The 23,331-nt window shown below is 35.8% G+C and overlaps 1 protein-coding gene across 3 annotated transcripts in view; it reads left to right on the plus strand.

Moving 5' to 3' along the window:
* LOC116463804 (V-set and transmembrane domain-containing protein 2A) overlaps window positions 1–13,041 on the plus strand; it is a 28,594-nt gene extending 15,553 nt beyond the window's left edge. Inside the window, exon 5 of one of the 3 annotated variants that reach the window (XM_032147070.2) lies at window positions 10,988–13,041. In XM_032147070.2, coding sequence (XP_032002961.1) covers window positions 10,988–11,064 — 77 coding nt within the window. In that variant the 3' untranslated portion in view covers window positions 11,065–13,041. The other 2 variants (XM_032147069.2, XM_032147071.2) reach the window with 2 other exon arrangements.
* The last annotated feature ends 10,290 nt before the right edge of the window (window positions 13,042–23,331 follow it).

The following is a 23,331-nucleotide window of genomic DNA, read 5'->3' on the forward strand; positions in this document are numbered from 1 at the left end:
AAATAACAGGTATTCTAAAGCCATAATTATACAAACTGGTGTTCATCTTAATTAAATTCAAGCTTTCAAAAAAAAATTTTCTGAGTTTTTAAAATCACAAAGTAATTAGCAATACATCTGAAAACATAAACAAGTTAGAATATTATGTAAAGCCTTAAAAAGAGACAAAAATTAAATAGGAATATAAATTAATAATGAAAATTTCATAGTTTATGGTACCAGGTAGATATAGATTTGATTCCTAGATTTGCTGTCTACCAGCTTGTTACTTTGGGTGAGCTGCTCACAAAATCTCTCTGAACCTTAAAGTCTTATGTATAAAACTGATATGGTAATACTTACCTCCCAAGGGTCATTTTTAGCATTAAATGAGATAATGGATTTTAAAAATCTAGGAGAGTAAACCTAGCATGTGAGTGAGCTCAGCAATGCCTAGTTCTCTACCTCTTTACCTACCAGATAGGAAAATATGCTACAAAATAACTATTATTTAAGAGGACAATAAAGAAACAGAAATATGAATAGAGATTAAAGAAAATAAAAACAAGCCTGGAAAGCTCTAAAATTATACAAGATAATATCTAATGAATTTAAAAATGTAACAATTAAAAAAAGATTTATTTAATTAATAATGCCAAAAAGAGACATATGACAGTTTACAATATATCTCCAAATGAATGCCAGTTAAAGAACTAAGCAGAAAAGAAAAATCAAATATAGGAAGATTAGCATAAAATAAGATACTTGTGGCTTTGAAGGTTAAAAGTTACAAAATAATTTGCAAGTGAAAATATTTTGCTATAACTTTAAAATTTTATTTAACTAAATAATATGTAACTAAAAAGTAGAGCATCAAACAAGGAAATATTTGTGTCTAATACTTACGAAAATAATAAATGTCAATATTTACAGATGCTACGATTATGTAACTCACTCCTAATCACTCCTAATCAATCCTAATAGAGATAATAAAAGTGATCATATAATAAAATTAAGATAAAAGTATAAACTTAGGTCAACCTTCTACATAACTCCAATACCAAAATAGAAAATATTTTAGGAATAATATTGAATTCTCAAAGTAGCAACAAGTAAAAGATATAAAATATATAATCTTTTTTTAAAAAGTGTGGTTGCAAATAAGTAGTATGACTATGAGGACCACTAAAACACTTCATTGAGAGAGTTTAGGTTTGAATAAATGAGTTACAATGCTATGTTTTTGGATGGCCCATCTCAGAATTGCAAATATGTCAGATTTTTCAGAAGCATTTATAGATTTGATGCAGTCCCAGTCAAAACCCCTTGTCATTAAAAAAAAAAATTGACAGATATAATCTTGGCAAAAGTTTTCTAAATCAACAAGCATCATAAAGGTTACAGTGAATCAGACATTCTGCTACATTGCCACTGGCATGGTGAATCAGTACTTCCCTTGTGAAGGAAAATTTGTCAGGGAAGAGTAGCCACAAGGCTTTAGATTGTGCAGCCCATATGTCCCTGAAATTATACTTCTGAGAGGTAATTCCAAGGATATCATAGCGAGTCATGAATTGCAATACTTACCATGGAGTTTTTCATACACCTGGAAATACACAGATAACCAAAAGGAAAGTTACCTAGTGGATGTGTTAAAGCATACAGTGAACATTAAGCAGCTTCTAGAATCATATTCTCAAAGAATGTTTAGAGACATTAGAAAGGATTCAGTACATAACATCACATGAAAAAACATAGGATACAAAACTTTAAAGTGAAAAAATATAGCATACAAAACTTTAAATCAGTCTGAGCCATGTGCATAGAAAAATAAAAGAAAAAAAGAAAATGTACAGCAGTCAATGTAAGTTATGATTTTTAATTTTTTATTGTTTTGCTTGTTTATAACATTTGTACAGTGATAATATATTACTTTATTATAAGCAGAAAAAGAAAATTTAAATTTTTTCCAATTAAAAAACGGTAAACAGTTGTCTCATGAGAGAGAAAATAAATTAGCAAACACATAAAATATTTCAACAAATAAAGAGAAGCGAAGTAAAATAATGGTGTATAATTATAGAGTTCATGACAAAATCTTAAAAATATCTACATATGTACATGTATGTACCGGAAGTACTGTTGTGAAAATGGTCGGTACTCAGAAATTGCTAGTAGCATTGAAATTAGGAACTTTGTATTTTATTATATCTTATTTCCTGGAGGCTGGGTGGAGAATCTGACCATCAAGTTAGTCTTGTTTTTCTAAGCAAATAGGTGTGATCTTGATGAATTCATATTGATTAAATAAACACATACAAGTAAATAAAATATCATGCAATCATTTTTCCTGTCAATGAGATGACTCACACAACCCCCAATTTACAAGGGAGATCAAAGTGAGGAGCAATGCATTGTCATTGGGAGTATCAAGGGAAATCGGACACAGGAAGATTTATAAATGAGAATTATGTTTTCCTTAATGCAACTGCTTCACAACAGACTCTGAGAGAGCATTTTTGCATGAATTCAGAATCCTATAGGTATAAAACATACCTGATATAGGTGAAACAGTGCTTGAATTAAAGCAAATAGTAAAATCTAGGAGTTGTGATTTCTTATTCCATGAAGTTGACAAATATGAAGCTGTAGAGAAAATTTTAAAGATGAAACTAAGCAATTTTATTATCTTCACAGACATTTTAATGAAGTTAAATAATGCAGTGAAATACTTCAAATTTTAAAATGTAAAGGTATCAAGCACTGTATAGTGAAGGGCTCTGTTATGAGATCAATGTTTTTCTTGCTTCATTTTGATGGCTTCTGTTACAGACACACCCTGAGGAGCCTGTTCTTCAGCCATATATATAATCTTTTATCTTTAGTTTTTCTGATTAAACAAATTCATATGCTATGAAGGCAATTTTCTAACTTCTAGCATTGTAAATAGTTAATTTGAAAAATCCTACATTTAGGGATTAAGCAGTAGAATCACAACCACTAAATAGAAAAAAAAACTTTAGAACTTAAAACCTCACTCTATTTCAAACTATCTGAAAATATTATAAGGGTTGTGAAGATAGGAATTGTGTCTTGAACTTCGGGTGTTATTGCAGCACCTAGCATTGTGTTTAGCATGTACTTAGAGTTAAATATTTAGGGATAGAAAATTACGTTTTGGTTTATGTATAGTGCAAAACACTTCTGAGGATAATACCACTGCTAAGAATATACATGAAGTTTAATGTAATTTGGTGAACGTTTAAGAAAACAACCCCAGACTGCCTATGTAGCAATGGTCAGAAAAGATTAAAAAACAGCCCTTGGACCATCCTTCATTACATATTCGTGATGATAATATTAATTTATTTAAAATTATATTTAATGACAAATTATGTCTGGGAAGTTTGATGAACGAATTCCAGGCAATAGCTTACTTCTGTCCTTTTATTTGTATGTCTTGATAAATGAGATGTGAATTTTAAAAATCTTGCTTCAAATATTTCTAGTTACTTAATGCTGATAGCTAAGAAGATAACTTCTACTAATGAAGATAATTAATAAAGCATTCTAATTAAGAAAACTTGAAATAGCTAAATTAAGGAAAAGGGTAAGGCCACTGGCTCTAACTTGGAAAATATATGGGTAAAATCTTAAGACATTTTCCTTGTGTTAAAACAGGTGTGTTTCTGAAGCCATATAATTTATGCTTTTGTAGGTCCTATTGACATTAGGTCCTCCAATAATTCCTTCCTCAAAGTCAGACAGTAATGAACCATAAAAATTAGTTTTTTAGTTTTTTGTTTGTTGTTTGTTTTTGAGACAGAGTGTCACTCTGTCACCCAGTCTGGAGTGCAGTGGCATGATCTCGGCTCACTGCAAGCTCCACCTCCTGGGTTCAAACAATTCTCTGTGTCAGCCTCCCAAGTACCTGGGACTACAGGCATGCACCACCACGCCCAGCTAATTTTTATATTTTTAGTAGAAACAGGGTTTCACCATGTTGGCCAGGATGGTCTTGATCTCTCGACCTCGTGATCTGCCTGCCTCGGCCTCCCAAAGTGCTGGGATTACAGGCGTGAGCCACCGCTCCCAGCCTTTAGTTTTTATATTTATAAATCTTGGCTATATCTTTATTTTTCAATTTACATAAGAAGATATATGGAAAATGAAATCACATATTTGCAGCTATGTTTCTTTCCTTCTTTCTTTTTCTTCTATTTTTTTCACTCTGAGTTCTTCAGTTGCCATTTCTTTAAAAATATGAGTTGTTTTTCCTGCTTTGGTGAGAAATTTTTCTCTGACAGTATTGGTGATGGCGGTCTATAGCAACATTCAAAGAGGGCGTGGATAAGGAGAGGTATTCTTTATGTCACCAACTGATTAGTGATTTCTCAGATATTCAGCCAAACTGACCTCTGTTTCCTCAACTCACGAGTTATTCTTTTCTGTGCCCTTTCCAGTTAGTAGTCAATAATACTAGCTGTGATGCACTTCTGTTGGCTTCCTAATTCAGGGCAAGCTGTCCTCACTGAGCCAGGGAAGGGCTCTGGGTGCATGATCGCTGAAAGGACGCCAGTGCACATGGATGCCATTTGTCTCTGTTGCACTCCTCAACTTCAATACACTTTCTGAAACCCTTAGTCAAATTTAGCACCATTCATGATCAGGGCAACAAAGCCACATGTGGAATTCCTAATATGGAATTTGTGATTATTCAAATAAATCCTGGATTAAAACTACCTATGGGTGATTAATAAAGAGAATGCTAACGAGTAATGAAAGCAGACAGTCAGGAAGCATTTTTAAATTCTGTGACTAAGTAGTTTCAAGCATTTTAGCAACATTTGTCTATATACCAGTAAATGTAGTGCTAATTATAAATCATTCTTATTTATGCATTAAAGCAGTTTTAAACTCTGTGACTCAATAGTTTCAAGCATTTTAGCAACATTTGTCTATATACCAGTAAATGTAGTGCTAATTATAAATCATTCTTATTTATGCATTAAAGCAGTTATTAAATATATGTGGTATTAGAATTTCATTCTCGGAAAGGTTTCTGTTTGTTTTTCCACCAATTTATATTGTTCTTCTTTGCATTTTGCCAAAGCCATTCGTATCTCTATATATTTTTAATAGGCAGAATTGGGAAAGTATAAAGTTTTCAGATATGAGGAATTGCCAGATGAAATTATGATGCAAATATTTGTACCATCTTAGCTCTAGAGTCAAACAGAAACCGTATTGGAGTCTCACCTGTACCACCTACTAGTTGAATAAACTCCAATAAGTTACATAATCCCCTTCAGCTTCAGTTCCCTATCAGTAAAATGATGATGGTTACCTCCTGGGATCACAGCCAGAGGTAAAGAAATCATAAGTGTTCAAAATTATTAGCAGCTTCTATCATAACCATTATCCCATCTGCACAAAATCAGTTCTTGCTTGAATGGGTGTGCCACCATGAAAATGTGCTGTTTTCAGATGTGCTGTGTCCCCAGCAGGAGGAAGGCAGCGTTGCTTGCACGCATCCACTCTTCAGTAGCTGCAGGAGGTAGAAAGGCCTGACAGCTGCAGAGCAGGGTTCTAAGCAACAGGAGAGAACCATCTCTGGTGAATGGAGTGGCACCCATGCACCCTGTCCTGTAGACCTGCGTTCATGGGCAACTGCACTCTCCCTCAGCTACAGTAAGAGCCCTCATAACTAGAACAGAGCTGTAAATTTGCTGACTAGAGGAAAGCAAGAAAGGGAATTTAAACAGCTGCTACCAGCATTCCGGGGCACACTAAATAGGCAATTTATGTATTAGGTCAAAGTGAAGCACATTTCTTTTAAAAAACAGATTTCTGGAAGAAATTGGCACCGGACATGTAAGCATTCTAATAAAAAGATATTCTTCTCAAAAAATTATGGGATAAAATCATTCTATTATTTGACCTTTCCCCTTAAACAGTGATTTAGTATGTGCAAACCTGAATAAAAATTGCATTAGAAGCTGGCTCGGTTTTTCTCACACAGCGATTTTCATTTCTGAAGCTGGCACCTGTAATAAAAGAGAAATATGTTGAAGGGCCCCATCTACTCGAAGAGCTGTAATGGACACTCAGTTCTTCATAAGCTGGCCTTCTTCGCAGACAAAAGTGTTTGACTGTTGCTACTTTTACTATTGGAGGATTTCCATTTTTGGGTTTGTTGTTATGAGCCTCACTAATACTCACTTTTACAAAACAAGGACTCTGGAGTCAGACCATGCAGCCACAGTGGGGTGACGAGTGGGGGTAGAAAATGTTTTCTTTCTTTTTTTTTGCTCCTTTTGATTACATTAGATACCCAAACAAGAAGAGAAAGAATAGAAAAGCCGATCAGGAATCACGCCTAATGCTGCAGAACAATGCCCTGAAAATGCTGAATGTGCCCCATATCTAAGCCAACTAAATTGTATTTACACAGGAAATTAATCCATCAGAAAATATTCAAAGCCAAGAGAAAGTGGATATTTGGAGAACTGATCAAAGGTACATGGAATAAGTTGTTTACTTAGTTTTCTACACTCAGCGCCTTGAATTAAATACCCACATCCTCTTCTGGGATCTTTCCTAGAGCCCAGAGCTCTGGTTCTCATTCTCTCCCTGTCACTAACTAATGATGGCACTTTGACCCATCAATGTAACCTTTCCTGGGCCCAGACTACCAAATTTGAATAAAAAGCTTGGAAAAGAGGTTTTTGAAAAGAAGAAGGAATGCTGGAATAATAGTGGAGCCAGGTATTAAATGAATATTTAAAAGAATTCAGAGTAACATTTGTAAGCTGTAAAAGTCTATGCTATGAAAAGTTCAAAATATTGTTATATCATAAGAAATTTGGTACATTACAAAGAACAAAAAAACTTTACATTTTATTAATGCATTGAAAGACCAAGAGGCTGATAATGTTTTCATATCTAATATTTATCAGTTCAGAGTTGGGGAAAAGTTAAGTTTTATATCAAGTATGAAGTATGTTATATGTGAACTATGGTATATGTGGTACATTTCCTCTGAAAAGATGAGTATACATTCAAATGATAGCTGCACATCTCAATGTAACAAATGTCGGGTATTGCAGCAAGGTTGCTTGCCTCAGGTGGTTTCCGAAAGCGGCAGATTTCTGCCCTGTGCTGATGGACCACATTGCTGTTTCTTCATTTCTGTGTCTTTGCATCACTCCCTGCTAGGATGAGTTATTTTGCTTTGCTGGGTTACATACTCCTGATCTGCACATTTGCCACACAGGATTGTTGTGAGGATTAACCAATACGCTGGAGGCACAGTGCCTACTGCATGTTGCCTGGCACCTAGTAGGTCCCCAATAGTTTCAGCCGTTTTGGAGGGCAAGGTGTGGGCACGTGAAGGGATGCAGCACTGTTCAGCATGCCCACTGTCTCCCAGCCTGATGACTGCAGATGCAGGGAAAAAATGGTAGGACAGACGGAGGTCTAAACTTAAAAGGAAGGTGCCGAAAGGCAGCTGAGCGCTTCTACCTGGCGGACATATGAGAGGGGCACGGAGGGGCAAGAGGCACGAGAACAGGAGCTGGTAGCACTCAAGCAGTGACGCGGAAGCAGGCCCTGACCTCTCCAGGCAGTGGCCCTCTCTGGCTGGCAACAGGCAGTCCACTGGAGGGAGGGGCAGCCTCACACCGTTCCCGCCAGACTGCTGAGGCTGCCAAGGTCTCAACTACTATGTTTCGATTGTTTTTAATTTTACTTTCTTTTTGTGATGAAATATATGGAATTTCTGTTATTCTCTGAAATCATATGATAGTGAAGTTAATATCTGGGAGGATTTTTCCATGTTTCTCCTTGGCCAGGCTTTCATTTGTCACACTCTCTTGAGAAATGCTTGCCTGATGCAGCTCAGGGGAGGCGAGGCCCACACCACTCTTGCATGAGGAAGAGAAAAGGATGAGAAATGGAAGCCAAGTTTCTGCCCTGCTTAGACTTCTAAGACTTCTCAGACTCTTCCATTTACAAAATGGAGAAAACACTTCCTCTGCCTTACAAAGATGGGGGAATTACACTCACAAGAGCACTATGAAAATCTTCAAGCATAAAAACAAAGCAAATGAAAGGCATCATGATTAAATAGATGTCGAAGGACATTATGAAATGGCATTCTGTGTCCAAGAGAAACCTCTAGGTCCTATTAGGCCTCTCTTCATCTAGGCCTGCTGCCTGTAAATTTTCTTCACATAATTTAGATAATAGCATCTTCCTTTCTTCTTCACAGAGCATTTTATGTTGGGGGTAAAGTTTGAAAACTCTCGAGGCCCTTGTTTTACACATTGAAAGTAATTTTTAAACTTGCAAAAAATTTTACTCCTTGCTTTTAATGAGCTAATAGCATAATCAGTGAGGTAAGATACAAATATGATTAATTACACACAATGTAGGCCTGGTAAAGAACCTAGCAAAAGAAAATACTGCTGAAGTTCAGAGGAGAGAGAGATTACAACTAGCTACCAGGAACAGATAAGTGGACAGGCAATTATCTGAGGGCAATAGTTGCTTAAATGTGTGACTGTATTAAGGTGATCACAGTCCTGCTTGGCCTCAGCAGAGAGCAAAAGAAACCAAATAAAACAAAATAGGCAATCCTATCACAGTGCAATACCTGGCATACTAATATGACAAGAATAAAATAATTCTACACAGTTATTATGCTCACTTTAGGAAACATGTGGAAATAGTATCTCATTTAAGATCTCAAAAGTGAGTGGCAGCAGAGGAAATCAGAACTCAGCGGTCCTGACGGCAATCCTGGCTCTGCGTATTTCACAAGAGTAAAGCATTTTTATCTTTAAAATGAGCACAGAGTAGCCGAAGTTTACTTGTATAAAAGTTAATATTTCCATACAATAAACCATAACATGTTTGATAAGAAGTAATGGCATTATGTAACTAGTATAAATCTGAATGAAAATGACTATGATGATTATTTGTTAAAATTACACAGGACAAATTATAGCATTTTAGATCCTCAGATTTCACTTCTAAAAGTCTTTGGGCCTACAAAGATAAAGAAGTACATATCTTTTCATTCAAGACATAAATAAAAAACAGAAAGGAGAGAAACACAATCAGTGATTTGATGACAATACAGATTTGCTTTAGAATTTACTATATAGGAAAAAATCTTTGTAATTTTCCTGGTGAAAATGAATTGTATTTAATTAAAAATATGCTAGTAAATGCATGCACCTAGAGTGGTTGAATGATTACAATCTGAAAACAAAAGTACCATGCTTCAATAGTATATTACATATCTGATGGAAGTTCAAAATTTTAGTAGCCTCAAAATATTCTTTACACTGCATAATTGGGTTTCTTTTTAGTTATAATACTCATGTAAATTACGCTTTAACTTGCACATGCTGGATATAGTATGATAGGAAATGCTGGGTCAAAATGAAGCAGCTGTTTCCATAATATCTCAATGGGCTAATGGGGTCGGGCATGTCCTATGAAGGGTTGATTAATTAAGAAAGGGATGACATAAATTATGGTGCAGTTTCAACAAATTCGAGCCAATCTGCAATGCCAATGCTGAAAAGAAAACCATTATTTCACAAAATACATTTTAAATAGTGAATTATTTTACCAAGTTGTATTTGCTTTCAGCATTTTAAAACTTGTATTCAATACCAGACATACTTTGTGTGAAATCAAGGACTGTTGCCTATTTGGGGAAGCATTTAATAATTTATTTTTCTTTCTTTTTTTTTTCATTAAATGAATCCCTGTCAAAGAGTTTCTCTTCAAAAGATAATGAGAATACGTGTTTAATTTTGGAAAGTTCTGATGTTATTGGTTCTACATAGATTGTGTACATTTTCCTTGCAAAATCTCTGTACTTAGAACTGCACGTGAACTGAGCTATCACTGTTGCATTTTTTGAAACTTGTCACCCAGCTTGAATAGAGGACCACTCTGCAGAGCCCCATTACTAACCTCTGGGTCTTCCTCCAGTCACTAGGTTTCTGTAAGGAGATACTGTATACTGGTAAATATCTAGCCCACCTACCAGTAAGGCAAATTAATAACAACACTAAAGTAACCTAGCAGAAATACAGTAATGTGAGTTTACTAAATGGCTACATTGGAAGCCCCAAATATTTATTCTACATATAGTGACTTTTAGAGAACAAGGAGTTCTGCCACAGTTTTTATCATTGTCATTGTGGACCCAAACATGATTTAGATGAAGTATTCAAAAGATTGCATTTCCCCACGCTTACCCCTTCAAACACATTTAATCTCTCTCCAGTTAAAAATGAAAGAAGGTAATGCTTTGATCCTCATCACATTTTTGTTCTTTACTAATAAAGGTATTCAATATGTCATTTGTAGCTAGAAGCTTATTAAATAAAATATATGAAGAAAAAAATGCAAAACTACAATTTCTTCCCTGAGATAGTCTTGGAGCTCTTTCAGGAGTTTCCAGTTCTTGATAGCACTAACTTTCTCCAAGATTTCGAGGATTAAAAAAAAAAAAAAAACCCCCCGTAAAAAGTAAATGCCCAAATGCACCCACCCTAGAACAAGTTTGCCCCTGGTTGAGGAGCCTGCTGTTCTCAGGTTGTGTCATATCCCCTGTGGATTTATGTTCATGCAGTAGGAAAAAAAAAGGGATGTGTTTTTAGATACCAGTATAGGAAGAACCAGATGACTTTAGGCAATGATCCTCAAGGAATTACTTGAGGGAAAAGTATCTGGATTTGCCCCTCTCAGTGTTCCCAGCCGTGGGATGGCATTGTTTGAAAACAGACAAAACAAACAACACCAACTTCCTGGGACTGAAATCCTTTGTATGTGTTGTTGTTTGCAGTGCATGCCAAGACATTCATGAGCACCAGAGCCAAGCTGGCGAGCTAATTAAATATATATATGTATGTGTTTAAAACAGCCTAATAAGGAGCGTTGGAAATCTTCAAGATGAGCGAATATCTTATAACTTCTTCCGCAGGTGCGAGGATAGCTACAAGCCATGGACTTTCTGTCCTGCTTCTTGTTTGTGGCTTTGTGAAGGGTGCTTTGCTTTAATCTAAAGTGCTGACTTTTTTCCAATATCACTTTCTCTTCTTAAAGCAAAGAGCAAATCGCCTGTAAAATCTACGGAGCGGACAGCAAAGTTGACCCTAAACTCCAAGCACCACCCTGCACCCACTGTACTCTAATTCACTATACAAGGAGCGCCTGCTTCCGGAAGCATAAATGAAGAGGCTATCACATGCTTTGTTGATCATATTTTCTTTGGCAAAACACTGATCTTTTATTTTAAAAGAATTAGTGTGAAGTGATAGAACGTTTTCTAATAGCAAGATCTATTTTTTTCCCTTTTCTTTCGGGGACTAAAATCATCTCACTGACTGCTCAAGGGTTGGCCTGAATGTCATCAGGATAGGGAATATTTACTATGGATACCACTAATTTCCTACTAAAGGACCCAGCATCTTCAGGAAGCAAACAGAGATCAAAAGGCTACAGAACAGAAGCTATCATCAGACAAAACCCCCTTTTTAGGGCAAGAACAAAACTATCAACACTGCAAGTCAACAAGGAGGACATTACTCTAAATAAGGAATAACATGAGAAAGAATTTTTTTTTTTATTTTCCGCTTTTTTCTTGGATTTTTCTTCTTTTTCTTGATTATAGTTCTTGTTCAATGGTGGCAAATGCTGGTTATGGCCAATCTCCGTCAATCCTAGGAGGTTTATAGAACTACATTTTGAGTGTTTTATATTTCAATGTATTTTAATTCATTTTGCAATTCCTGTATATGCAAACCTGACAAATTCTGTAAATTGCTTATAGTATGTGTGCTATAACTTCAAAGTAGATGTACTGCGACCCTCATGCAAGCTGATTTTTATCATTATATATATAAATATATACTTAAGAATATCTATGTGTTGGGCCACTGACCAACTTTTTTTGACCAAGCATTTGTTTTTCATTGATAATTCATACACTGCGTGAATTTTGTAATTCATTGTTTCACTTCCACAGGTTTGACAGCTGCAGATGGTCTTTATTGTCCTCTGCTTCATTCTGGAAAGTGCATATTCAAAATTGTATCAGTTTCTGATCGATGAATTAATTTTGTTACCTCTGTGCTAAGTTGGAATTTGCTGTGTTCCTTTATACATGGTGTTTACTGAGGTTTGAGAGTCTCTTGACTCTGAAGAATGTACACTCTCTGGTTTTGACAGCTATTTCTGTATTATTATCATTATACTCTTGTCAAATAGAAATGTTGCTTCTAGAAAATTTGCCTCGGAGGCAAATGTGGGGAAGGTGAAGCACTCACCATAATTCCCTAAATTCATGTTAGAACATTTCTTGCTATGGTTAAAAATGCTGCTTCCTTTGACCTTTATGAATTTCTGTACCTTTGTCATTCTGTTATCTGCTGCTAATTATATTTTAATGTCTCCTAATTAAAAATTAAAATTTGGTTGTTGGCTAAATACAATATGCAAAAGATGATGGCAGGTCCCCGACTAAAGAAGATTAATATGTTCAGTTTTCACTGGTTAAGTGAATTATAATTTTAAATACTCCATTCTTATTTTTGGCTTTATGATAATTCAGACTATTTTATTTTGAACCTGTTTTCCACTCTGGCAAAGAAAGATAGGCAGAACTATTAAACTGTTCCATATACATTATGGAATAGATATAGCTTGAGAGATAAATGACCTAAGTTTTCCTTCCAGAGAGATTCTTCCATTTTCTCTCATTACAAAACCAGAAGATCAGCTATGTGGGGCCATCAGCTTCCAGCCTAAGGTCCTATAACCCGAAGCTTGAAGGCAATCAGTACCTCTGCTTTTCAAAGGTAAATGCATTCATTTTCTTTGATTCAGTTATAAGCAAGTATATATTTTCATAATATTCTTGACATTACCTGAGAAATAATATTTCATGCTAAATCTTTTACTGCCACTTTTCTCATTCATTTGGTTTATCTTTTCAGTTTAATGAGAAAAATTAATAAAGGTTTTGATTGCACTATTTTATTAACCTAGAAAGGTATTTTCTTTCAAAGTTTAATACTTAAAATGCATAAAATAATGGTAAGATAAACACCATCTATTAAGTTTATCTGGGCCTTAAAGATTGCATACATTAAAGCATAAGTAAGTATACTGTTTCAAATTCAGTCAAGTTGGGAAAAATCTACATGTAATGTACTTTTACCCAAAATTTAGGTCATGAGATTGGTCATTTCCAAAGCAACACAGACTTGTACCTGTATCAGCAACGTTTACCATGCTCATAATCAAAGATGTGTGCTAGTTTGGAATGAGCTACTACGCTCATTGTATCAGTGTCCAAAATAATGAAGATTTATCTGTCACTGTGCCACCAAGAGTCCAACTCAGTGGCTACTTTGAGAAAGAACATGGTGCACTATTTGCTTCACACTCAAGAAGTTAATATGGAACCTTAAAAATTGGAACAGAAACTAAAACAAATTAAAGAGATCTTTCAGAGATTTTAACCTTATATCTTGTCTCTGCAACTATAACTTTGTAAATAACCATAACTATGAATATGAATAAAGATTTAAAAATAAGTTATCAGACATTCTCAACCTTGTTTCCAAGGTTATGTAATGTTTATCCTAAGAGAGAATCCTAAAATATTAAAATTGCTTACTTGAATTTAAGTTGAATGCTTTTGTTCTTTCTTAAAGACTTATAAATTGCTTGCAATAAAATAATGCAAATGAAAACACATGAGGGTAAAATAATAAAATAAGATAAAAATTATTTAAAGCAGAAGCCGCTAGTCGGAGTTAGCAAATAAGCTTAGTGGAGTTCATGAACCCACTGGAATTCCATGTATATTTTTGCGTATCTGTTTTATGGAGGTGGTCCTTCATACAGCCAATCAATTCATTGATTCTGAGTGATTTGATTATGATTTGCTGGCCTAAAAGAAGAATGTTTAGATTATTTTGAGCATCTAAGAAAACTTGATAGTTATAATTTTGAACTGGTTTGCCTTAAAGTTCTTGAATATAATTTAGGAAGGTATGTTAAGACACACGTGTGGGTGTGTGCGGGGCGGGGGGGGTACAAAAAAACACATTTTTAAGTTCAGAAAGAAAGCCATAGCAATTTGTTATAAACAGCATGGACTAATGATACAGGATGATGTTGGCTGAATTTTCAAGACTTGCAATGTAACTTTGCAATGGATACGTAGATGCCATTCAAATAAGTGGTTCTGTTATTTATCCTATATTTTTTTAAAGTAAAAATATTAAACATAACTTAGTTTGTATAAGAAAAAATAATTGCAGGAGGTAAATGTAACCTGTCTGAGATAACACATAAAACTCTGATGATTGTATTTTGGAGTTAAGACTATGAAGCTAAAAAATATGTGTGCACATAATTTCAAATATTAGGCCCAAGTAATTTTATTTTCAGAACTGCTTATTAATTACGGGAGCACTCAGTGTTTCAGGAGGTGTTAAGACTTCAGGGTTCAGCAATGAAATTGATAAGGCTCTTCCCAGATCTAGGAAGAGATAGACAATAAACATTCAAAAGCAAGAACATAAGATACTGGTAAATTCTAAGAAGAAAACCCAATAGGATGATATACAGGGGTATGACTAGGAGGTCAGAGGAGGCTGCTCTGAGGAGGTGACATTATGCAAATCTGAATGATAGGAAGCCTGGCAAGGGATCTGGGAGCAGAGCCTTCCAGGGAAAGGGAAGGACTTGTGCAAAACCCCAGAGGCGAAGTCCATCTAGGCTTGCTCAAGGACTAGAAAGAGGACAAGAGCATTAAGTGTGGGGAGAGTGGCGAGAGGCAAGATCATCAGGCAAGGGCGCCTCAGACAAGACCACGCCAAGGGGAGAGTACAGGGCAGAGCAGGACTGTGTGGAAATTCCAACATGAATGACTTCCAAAATCAGGACACAGGCTCTCTCCCCAGCCTGACCTCTTCTGGTGCTTAACTAACTTGTTAGCAAAACTCCTTGGGGCACAGCACTGAGTCTTCCGGCCAGGCTGCCCCTTTGTATTGACATGGCAGGGATACAGGAGGCACGAGAGACTGTAACTTTCTAGAGTTAGAATGTCTCTAGTAACTCTAGAGACATTTTATTGCTAATTTACAATTGATCTGGCAAAGAAAGGTAGGCAGAACTATTAAAGTGTTCAACTTCCTTCCAGAGAGATTCTTCCATTTTCTGTCATTACAAAACCAGAAGATCAGCTATGTGGGGCCATCAGCTCCCAGCCTAAGGTCCTGTAACCCAAAGCTTGAAGGCAATCAGTACCTCTGCTTTACAGTTGATCACTTTGAGGAGCCAAAGGAAAGAGTGAAAGATTAGGACCGCTTTGAGTGGAGATGGCACTGAACTCGTTGTAATAACTACAAATGCAATTTAAAATAAAAGCATGAGTATATAAATTGAAAGGGCAGGTGGACAGAAAGAAGACACTGACTCCTAGACAGGTGCTGAGAAAGCAGTGTAATTAAAAAGTTAAGGAAGGGAAAGGAGCTACAACATATACACCACACACACACACACACACACACACACACACACACGTTATCAGACATTCAAAAAATTAGATCTTAGACTCCACAATACAAACCCCAGAGGACAATGGATTACAGTGTTGTCAGGGGAGAAATATTGTGATAAAATCATTGCATACTTAGTTATGTTTTCATTGTTAAAGAAATAGACCATTTTGAGGTAGTTAAAGCTCAGAGAAGAATAGCATGTATTTACTCTTCTTGAAATCTATGTTGGCTTTATGCCCCAGCTGAGATAGGAATCAAAGGTGAAGTTGAAAATAAATAGGGATAATATAAACTGTCCACCAGATTGTGTTAAATCTAAAGAATGGTTCAGTATTTTATTGTATCTCACTGTATGTGAAAAGAAACAAAAGTTTCACAAAACAATACTTACCCTTATTTTGTATATGCAGTGCATTATAATATTTTCTATTTTGTTCTGTCTCTTTTTTTGTTCATGCTTGACATAAAACATTAAATTGGTTTTGCAACCTACAATTTGAAATAAAAATCACAGATGTATTTATTCCAAAATAGAATACCAATAGCAAACATAATTAAATGAGAATATATCATAGAAAATGATAACTTGAGTTTTACACTCTTATTATGTTATTAAAAGCCAGGAAGTCAGAAATGATTCAAAGAAGAAAAAAATGCATTATTTGTCCCCTGCTAAAAGTGGTTGTGACTCTTGTTGGCATTGGGAGGCAATGGGGCTGCTTTTCATGTCTGTGGTCTTTGCATGTTGTTTTGGGTTTCTGTCCTTCTTTTCTGGCTTATCATCCTCTGAACCCCAAAGGATAACCCCCTTTGAGTTATCCTGAACCCCTAGTGACAAGTCATGGGGTCTTCCAGAAGACATTTCCTTCTTCAAAGCTTGAGGAATGCATTGGAGAGTAGCATGCCAGCCTGTGAGTCCACCTGTGCTGTCCCAAGTACCCAGAAAGTGAGCAGAAGACTTTGAAGAAGTTCTGGGTAATCACTAGTCTGACCAACTTTGAATGGTACATGGCCCATGGGGCTACTAGGGAGGAAAGAGAAAGACAACCTTCTTGAAGACACGCTTGACTTGTATAACCTCATAAGAATGGTTCTTCAGTTATTGAAAGCAGAGTTTTGGGCCACCACAATAAAGTCACACCCCCTGATCCAAACCCACCAGCAGAGTTTACAAGCCTAGAGCACCATCACTGAAGAGCCCACTGGCCCCAACGATAATATTTCCTGTGTGTACTGGGAGTATTACTCTCAGCGTCCCACAGAGAGAGGCCTTTGGAGAATATTAGAGAAAAAGAAATACTTACACCTCACTGTGTGATCAAACAATGGCTCAGAACAAATACTATATCTTGGGGTCACTAGAGTGCCTTAGTCAAAGATTTAGGGGGCAAGTGATTAATAGAATACTTAGACCCCCTTAAGCCCTAGGAGACCACTATACCCACTTGTAATATTTCTGCAGCTTCTAAAAATACAGTTGAAAGGTATACCTTAAAGATGGAAGAAAATCTGCATTGATTCTCTGTCCTGTAAAGGCTGTAATTTTATGAAGGGGCTGGGAATTTCTCCTCTTTACCAAAACAGTAAAAAGCAATGTCTTGTCCCTGGAGGAAATGTGGATCTCCCTCTTTCTTTGGCAGTACCTGGGGCAGTGGAGTCCTCACTCTGGGCCATCACAGGCTTGCTTCCATGCCGAGCACAGTGGTTGCTGCTGGTCCTCATGTGGGCTCCTTACTGGAGCAAATTAGCAAGAGTTCCTGGCTCCTGTCCTGTAGTCTATAATTTGGTAATTTTCTATCTCACTGCAGTTAGAATTTTAAAAAGAGGTGTCTGGCTTGTTTTTTCTGTTGTTTTCTATTTGTTTTCTTACCTGGAAGGGATGGAAGTACCTTTACATTATAATTTTGCCTCCAAGTTGCATTGATTTTCCAGATCTAAGCCATAATTTAGTCAGCCTGACCATCCCCTAGTATGTCCTATTGATGAGATCAGGAGATCAGGAAGAAGCAACACCTTAGAGGCCTTTATGTATTTATATACACACTCTACAGGATGGAAAACCTTCATAAAATATGTGAAGCCATGGATGGCTCCAAACATATCTTTAAACATTCAAGGAAGTAATAATTCCAGTCTTTCACCAACTATTGGAGTCAATAGAAAGACAAGGAATGCTCTCCAATACATTTTATAAGGCAAGCATTATCTTGCTAGAGGGTCTGACCGTGACAGTGTGAGAGAAAAGGCCATTACAGGTTAACGTAACTCGTGGATGTAGGCGCAAAAATCATCCACAGAATAATGGCAGAACAAACCCAGCAATATATGATCTATCACTTGAAATAAACAGGGTTTATTCCAGGAATGCAAAGTTGGAAAAACCAACAATAAAATGCTCAACAGTCTTAGATTGGATTTCCCCCAGAAGCAGATACAAGACAAGAATTTGAGTCTAATCAATTTATTTAAGAGTTTCAGGAACCACCAGTAGAGGAGGAGGAAATAAGATAAAAAAAAATTAGGCAGAATGTGTTATCAAACTCATTACCACTGCATGCAACAGGAGTTTAATCCCACGGGGGTTTCAGATAGCATGAAACGCACACCTCAGGGTTGTCCCCAGCCAAAGGAGAATCTGGAATATATAAATACCAGCTCCTCTCAGTCACTGGTTGAGGGTGCTGGCCCTGGGAGGGAAAAAAGAAAGTTAGAGTTTGATACCCAGGCACTTCAAGCCTGCCTTGTGAGGAAAGAGAACAGTTTTCTGCAGCTTCCAGGACAGTCTTCAGTAGGAGAACTGCAGATGGTGGCAGCTGGAGACTTGCTTACATATTGACGTGCTCAATTCACAGAACAAAAGAAAAAAGCATACATAGATCTCATTAGATGAGGGAAAGGCATTTGATGAAATTCAATATCCATTCATAATTAGAAAACTATAGGAACAGAAAAACATCCATCTTTACCCTGGTAAAGGGTATTTTTAAAAAATGTTAGCAAACACTGTTCTTAATTATGACACATGGAATATTTTTCCTTTTATAATCAGAAATGAAGAACAAAACAACGATGCCCATTACCCCACATCTATCTCCCATGCAAAACTGTTCTTAGAAACATTTTACTAATCCACAGTTGGGAAGAACATAAATGACAATCATTAACAGTGCAATATATAAGCAAGTCGTATATTCACCAAAAGGAAGACTGGGCAGTAAAGAAAATAAATAAATGAGGGCTATTCACAGCATTATGAATGAATAATTGGTGGACTCTTTGAAAAAAATCTAGCAAAGTAAAATCTAAATGAGAAAAGAGTAAATGACAGTACAGCACCTAAATTTTAAGTAGGTATAGATTCAACATCAAAAGATATAAAACTAAGGGGAAAAAACCAACATACATAATTGTCAAAAATCAGTACCCTCAAATATTAATTTTAAAAATCTTATTTCAATAAACAGAGAAAAATACCTCAGTAATTTAAAATTTGGGCAAATCATAATTTTTCTAGAAAAAAATAGCCAGTACATGAAAATTTTCAGCCTCACTGAAAATAAAAGAAAGCAATTCCACCATGACCATGATGGACTAAATATTTGTGAACCATCAATTCATAAATTGAAATTCTAATTCTAAAATGAGGGTATTTAGAGCTGAGGCCTTTGAGAAATAATTAGGTCATGAGAGTGAAATCTATGAAATGGGATTACTGCTCTTATAAAAGAGAACCAGAGACCTGCCTCTTCCTTTTTCACCATGTGAGGACGCAGTGAGAAGACAGCTGACTATGAACCTATGAGCTGGAAGCAAATCCTCAGCAAATCTGCGAACTTCCCAGCCTGCAGAACCATAGGAAGTCAGCGTTTGATTAAGTCATCCAGCCTATGGTATTCTTATTTTCACAGCCTGAACAAACTAAAACAAAGAGTAATTAATGCTTTGTCTACATAATTCTGAATTTTAGAAAAATGGATGTTCTTAAATATTTTATTTCCAAACGAGAAAGAAATTGTATAAATTATATTCTCAACCTGAGAAGGTAACAATTACCATTCAAATGAACCACAGGATAAGAAGAAATAATAAAGATAAAAATAATAAACTATATAATGGAAAAACTTTAAAAAACAGATATGAGAAAGTTGTTGGACAAATAATAGCAAAATAAGTAAAACTCTGGGTAATAAAGTCAAGAAAAAAGTGGAAGAAATAAATTTTTAAGACTTATAAGAAGAGATGAGCCAGGCGTGGTGGCTCATGCCTGTAATCCATGCACTTTGGGAGGCCAAGTCTGGTGGATCACGAGGTCAGGAGATCGAGACCATCCTGGCCAGCATAGTGAAACCCTGTCTCTACTAAAAATACAAAAATTAGCTGGATGCGGTGGTGTGTGCCTGTAATTCCAGCTACTTGGGAGGCTGAAGCTGGAGAATCACTTGAACCCAGAGGTGGAGGTTGCAGTGAGCTAAGATCACACCACTTCACTCCAGCCTGGTGACAGAGCAAGACTCCATCTCAAACAAACAAAAAAAAAGAGATGAAACATGAAAAAACTACAGAAGAATATAAGTTAGATGTCATGATACTCTACAGCATATTCGGTGGCATATAAAGCTTAAAATGGCAGGGAGTAATCTCCAGTTTCAATTAAATGAAACTAGTGTTTTCACCTGGTAGAGGCATGCTTCCGTTGGAACCAAAGGTAGTAGAGCTTGATAGAGGAAGAATATAAAAATTCTGTGAGTGAGAAATCTTGTGTAATAGTGGAGAAAACACTCCCACTTGGCCCTTGATTCCTGGACCCGTATATTCAAGCTGTGGAAAAATCAGCACCCCATATCACATGCTGATTCAAATCATCTATGATCTTTAGGACAGTGCTTCTTTTTTTCTGGGTGTTGGTTCCAATTAGGATATAGCTAAGTCTTCCCGAGGCCAGGCCATTTGTTTCATCAGGTTAGCTGCTTCTGGGTGAGAGGGAGGCTAGGTGTAGTATGGTGAGTCCTCTGGGCCTGAGTCCTTCAACACGTGTCCTCTGTGCAATAAGCACATTAATCAGAGGCAATGTTGGGATAATAGTGCCAGCAAAAGCACGATCATAGAGAGGAAAACCCACATGCAGAAAGCCTGTGTTTTCCCAAGCAAAGGCCCACCCCCTCCATGATGGAGAGAATCCAGTGTCACCAACTGAATACCAGAGCATCCTGGGAATATAGGGGTCTCAGTGCCAGTTTCTACCATCAGCAAGTTGGTCACTCAACAGTTGTAGCAACCAAAACAGCCCCTGCGTGGTGGAGCCCCAGGCATTGAGTCCAAGCAAGCATATATATACACTTAAGATAAGATGAAGTTAGGCGAGATAGTACAAGACTGCAATACACTAGAAAAATAGTAATCACCTCCATAGACAATAAATAGTATTCTATAACATTTAAAATATTTTTAAAATAACCTTATAAACTTGAATTTGAAAGATACTTTCTCAATAAAAGAAATTAAATCTATTTAAAACTAACAACAGACCACCTTTTTAACTTTTAAACACTACAAACACTTCTGTTAAGCTTAGAAACAACCAGAATCTCTGCTATTAATGTTTAATATTTAATATTGATCTAATAATCTGGTGAGCACAAAAGAGAAATAGGAAACAAAAACGGGAAAGAGTGTAATCATTACAATTGGAATGTAATATAATTATCTGCTAAAAAGCACAACAGAATAAACTGACATTTTTAGGGCTAGTAATTGACTCTAGTATGATCAAAGATAAAATATGAATATACAAAACAGCATTTTCCTCTATGTTAGTTAGAAAAAACATAATGGAAATGGAAATGCATTCACAATGAGAACACACATACATAAATTTAGCAAGAATAACAATGTCAAGAAATATGCCATACCTAAATGAAGAAAACAAAACAAAGTAAAATACTGAGGGCGCAAAGGAAGATTAATTATTGGAAAATTATACACTGTTTCAGAATGAGTCTCTATAAAGATAACAATCCTTCCTAAAGTCATGCATCTCCAAATACATCCTAGATAGTTTTTGTGGATTTTTTCTTTTTTGGAATTTTGCCAAATTACTTTAAACTTGATCTTAGAGAAGAAATGAAGGAAAATAGCCAAAGAAGATTTTTAAAGATAAATGAATGGAGAGTTAACCACCAAGATAATGAAAGTACAATAATTAAAAGATTGTGGTGCAGGTCCAAAAATTGACAGGAAGATGAATTAAACACAACAAATGGTCCAGAAAGTGCTTGATTGTATTTAAATAATAATACATGATAAAGGTGAGATGGACAGGAACTGGGAAGGTAGGGTATTCAATCAGTAATTATGATTTGATTAAAAAGGCAGTTGAATAGTCCCTATTCACCACAAACCCATGAACATTCTAGAGGATTAGACAATTACATGGAAAAATAAAGACTTTCGAAACTAGTGGCAAAAAAACTTCTAAGCATGAAGCACTGAGAATAAGCAATTACAAGGGAAAGTAATAAACTGTGTTGAAACATAAAATTTCTGTAAGTAAACAAAAAATTGAAAGACCACAACTTGAAAAAAGGAAAAAAAACACACAGATAAGTGAATTATACCCTTAATATTAAGGAGATTATAAATAAGAAAAGAACTGACTAATTGGAAAATGGGCTAAAGACACATACAGCTACCAGACAAAAGAAAAAAATATATTTACAATAGGAAGAAAGGGACACAGAAGTGATATAGAGGAAATTAAAATTATAAGAAAATAATCAAGATGTTGTACCGTGTTGCATTCCTACCGGCATTGAATGAAAATTCCCGTTGCTCCACATCTTCACTAGCATTTGGTGGTGTCAGTGTTTTGGGTTTAGATATTCTCACAGTTATGCAGTGAATCCCATTGTTTTAATTTGGAATTCCCCAGTGGTATATGTGCTGAGCATGTTTTCATAGGTTTTGTTGCCATTGGCATCATATTTTCTTTTGGAAAGATGCCATATTTTCTTTGGTAAGATGACTGTTCAGATGCTTTAACCATTTTTAAAATGAGTCATTTTTAATCATTTTTTTGTATATTTGGGATGCAACTCTTTTATCAGATATGTGTCTTGAAAATATTTTCTCTTAGTATGTGGCTTGTTTTTACCTTTTTTTTCTGTTCTTTCATAGAACAGAAGTTTTTAATTTTAATGAAGTTCAACTTATCAATTTTTTTTCTTTCAAGGAGTATGCTTTTGGTATTGTATCTAAAAACAAATTGCCAAATCCAGGGCAATTTTCCCTAAGTTTTCTTCTAAGAGTTTTATAGTTATAGTTTTAGAAGTCTTACATTGCGATACATTTTGAGTTAATTTTTGTGAAAGGTGTAAGGTCTAGGTCTATTTTTTTTTTTTTTTTTTTTGACATTTGAGTGTCTGGTTATTCCAGCATCATCGGTGAAAAACTATAGTTGCTCCAAAGCATTGCCTTTGCTCTTTTGTCAGGGGTCAGTTGGCTATGAATGTGTGGCTCTATTTCTGAGTTCTCTTTTCCATAGCAGAGTAGGATCACTATAGTTAGCAAGAATGTATTGCATATTTCAAAGTAGCTAGAAGAGAGGACTTGAAATATTTCCAATGTGTAGAAATGATAACTACTCAAGGTGCTGGACACCTCAAATATCCTGACTTGATCATTACACATTATATGCATGTAACAAATACTCACATGTACCCCATATATATGGAAAATATTATGTATGAATTTT

The sequence above is a fragment of the Hylobates moloch genome, unplaced genomic scaffold (assembly GCF_009828535.3).
Source record: "Hylobates moloch isolate HMO894 unplaced genomic scaffold, HMol_V3 SCAFFOLD_66, whole genome shotgun sequence".
Classification (NCBI taxonomy): domain Eukaryota; kingdom Metazoa; phylum Chordata; class Mammalia; order Primates; family Hylobatidae; genus Hylobates; species Hylobates moloch.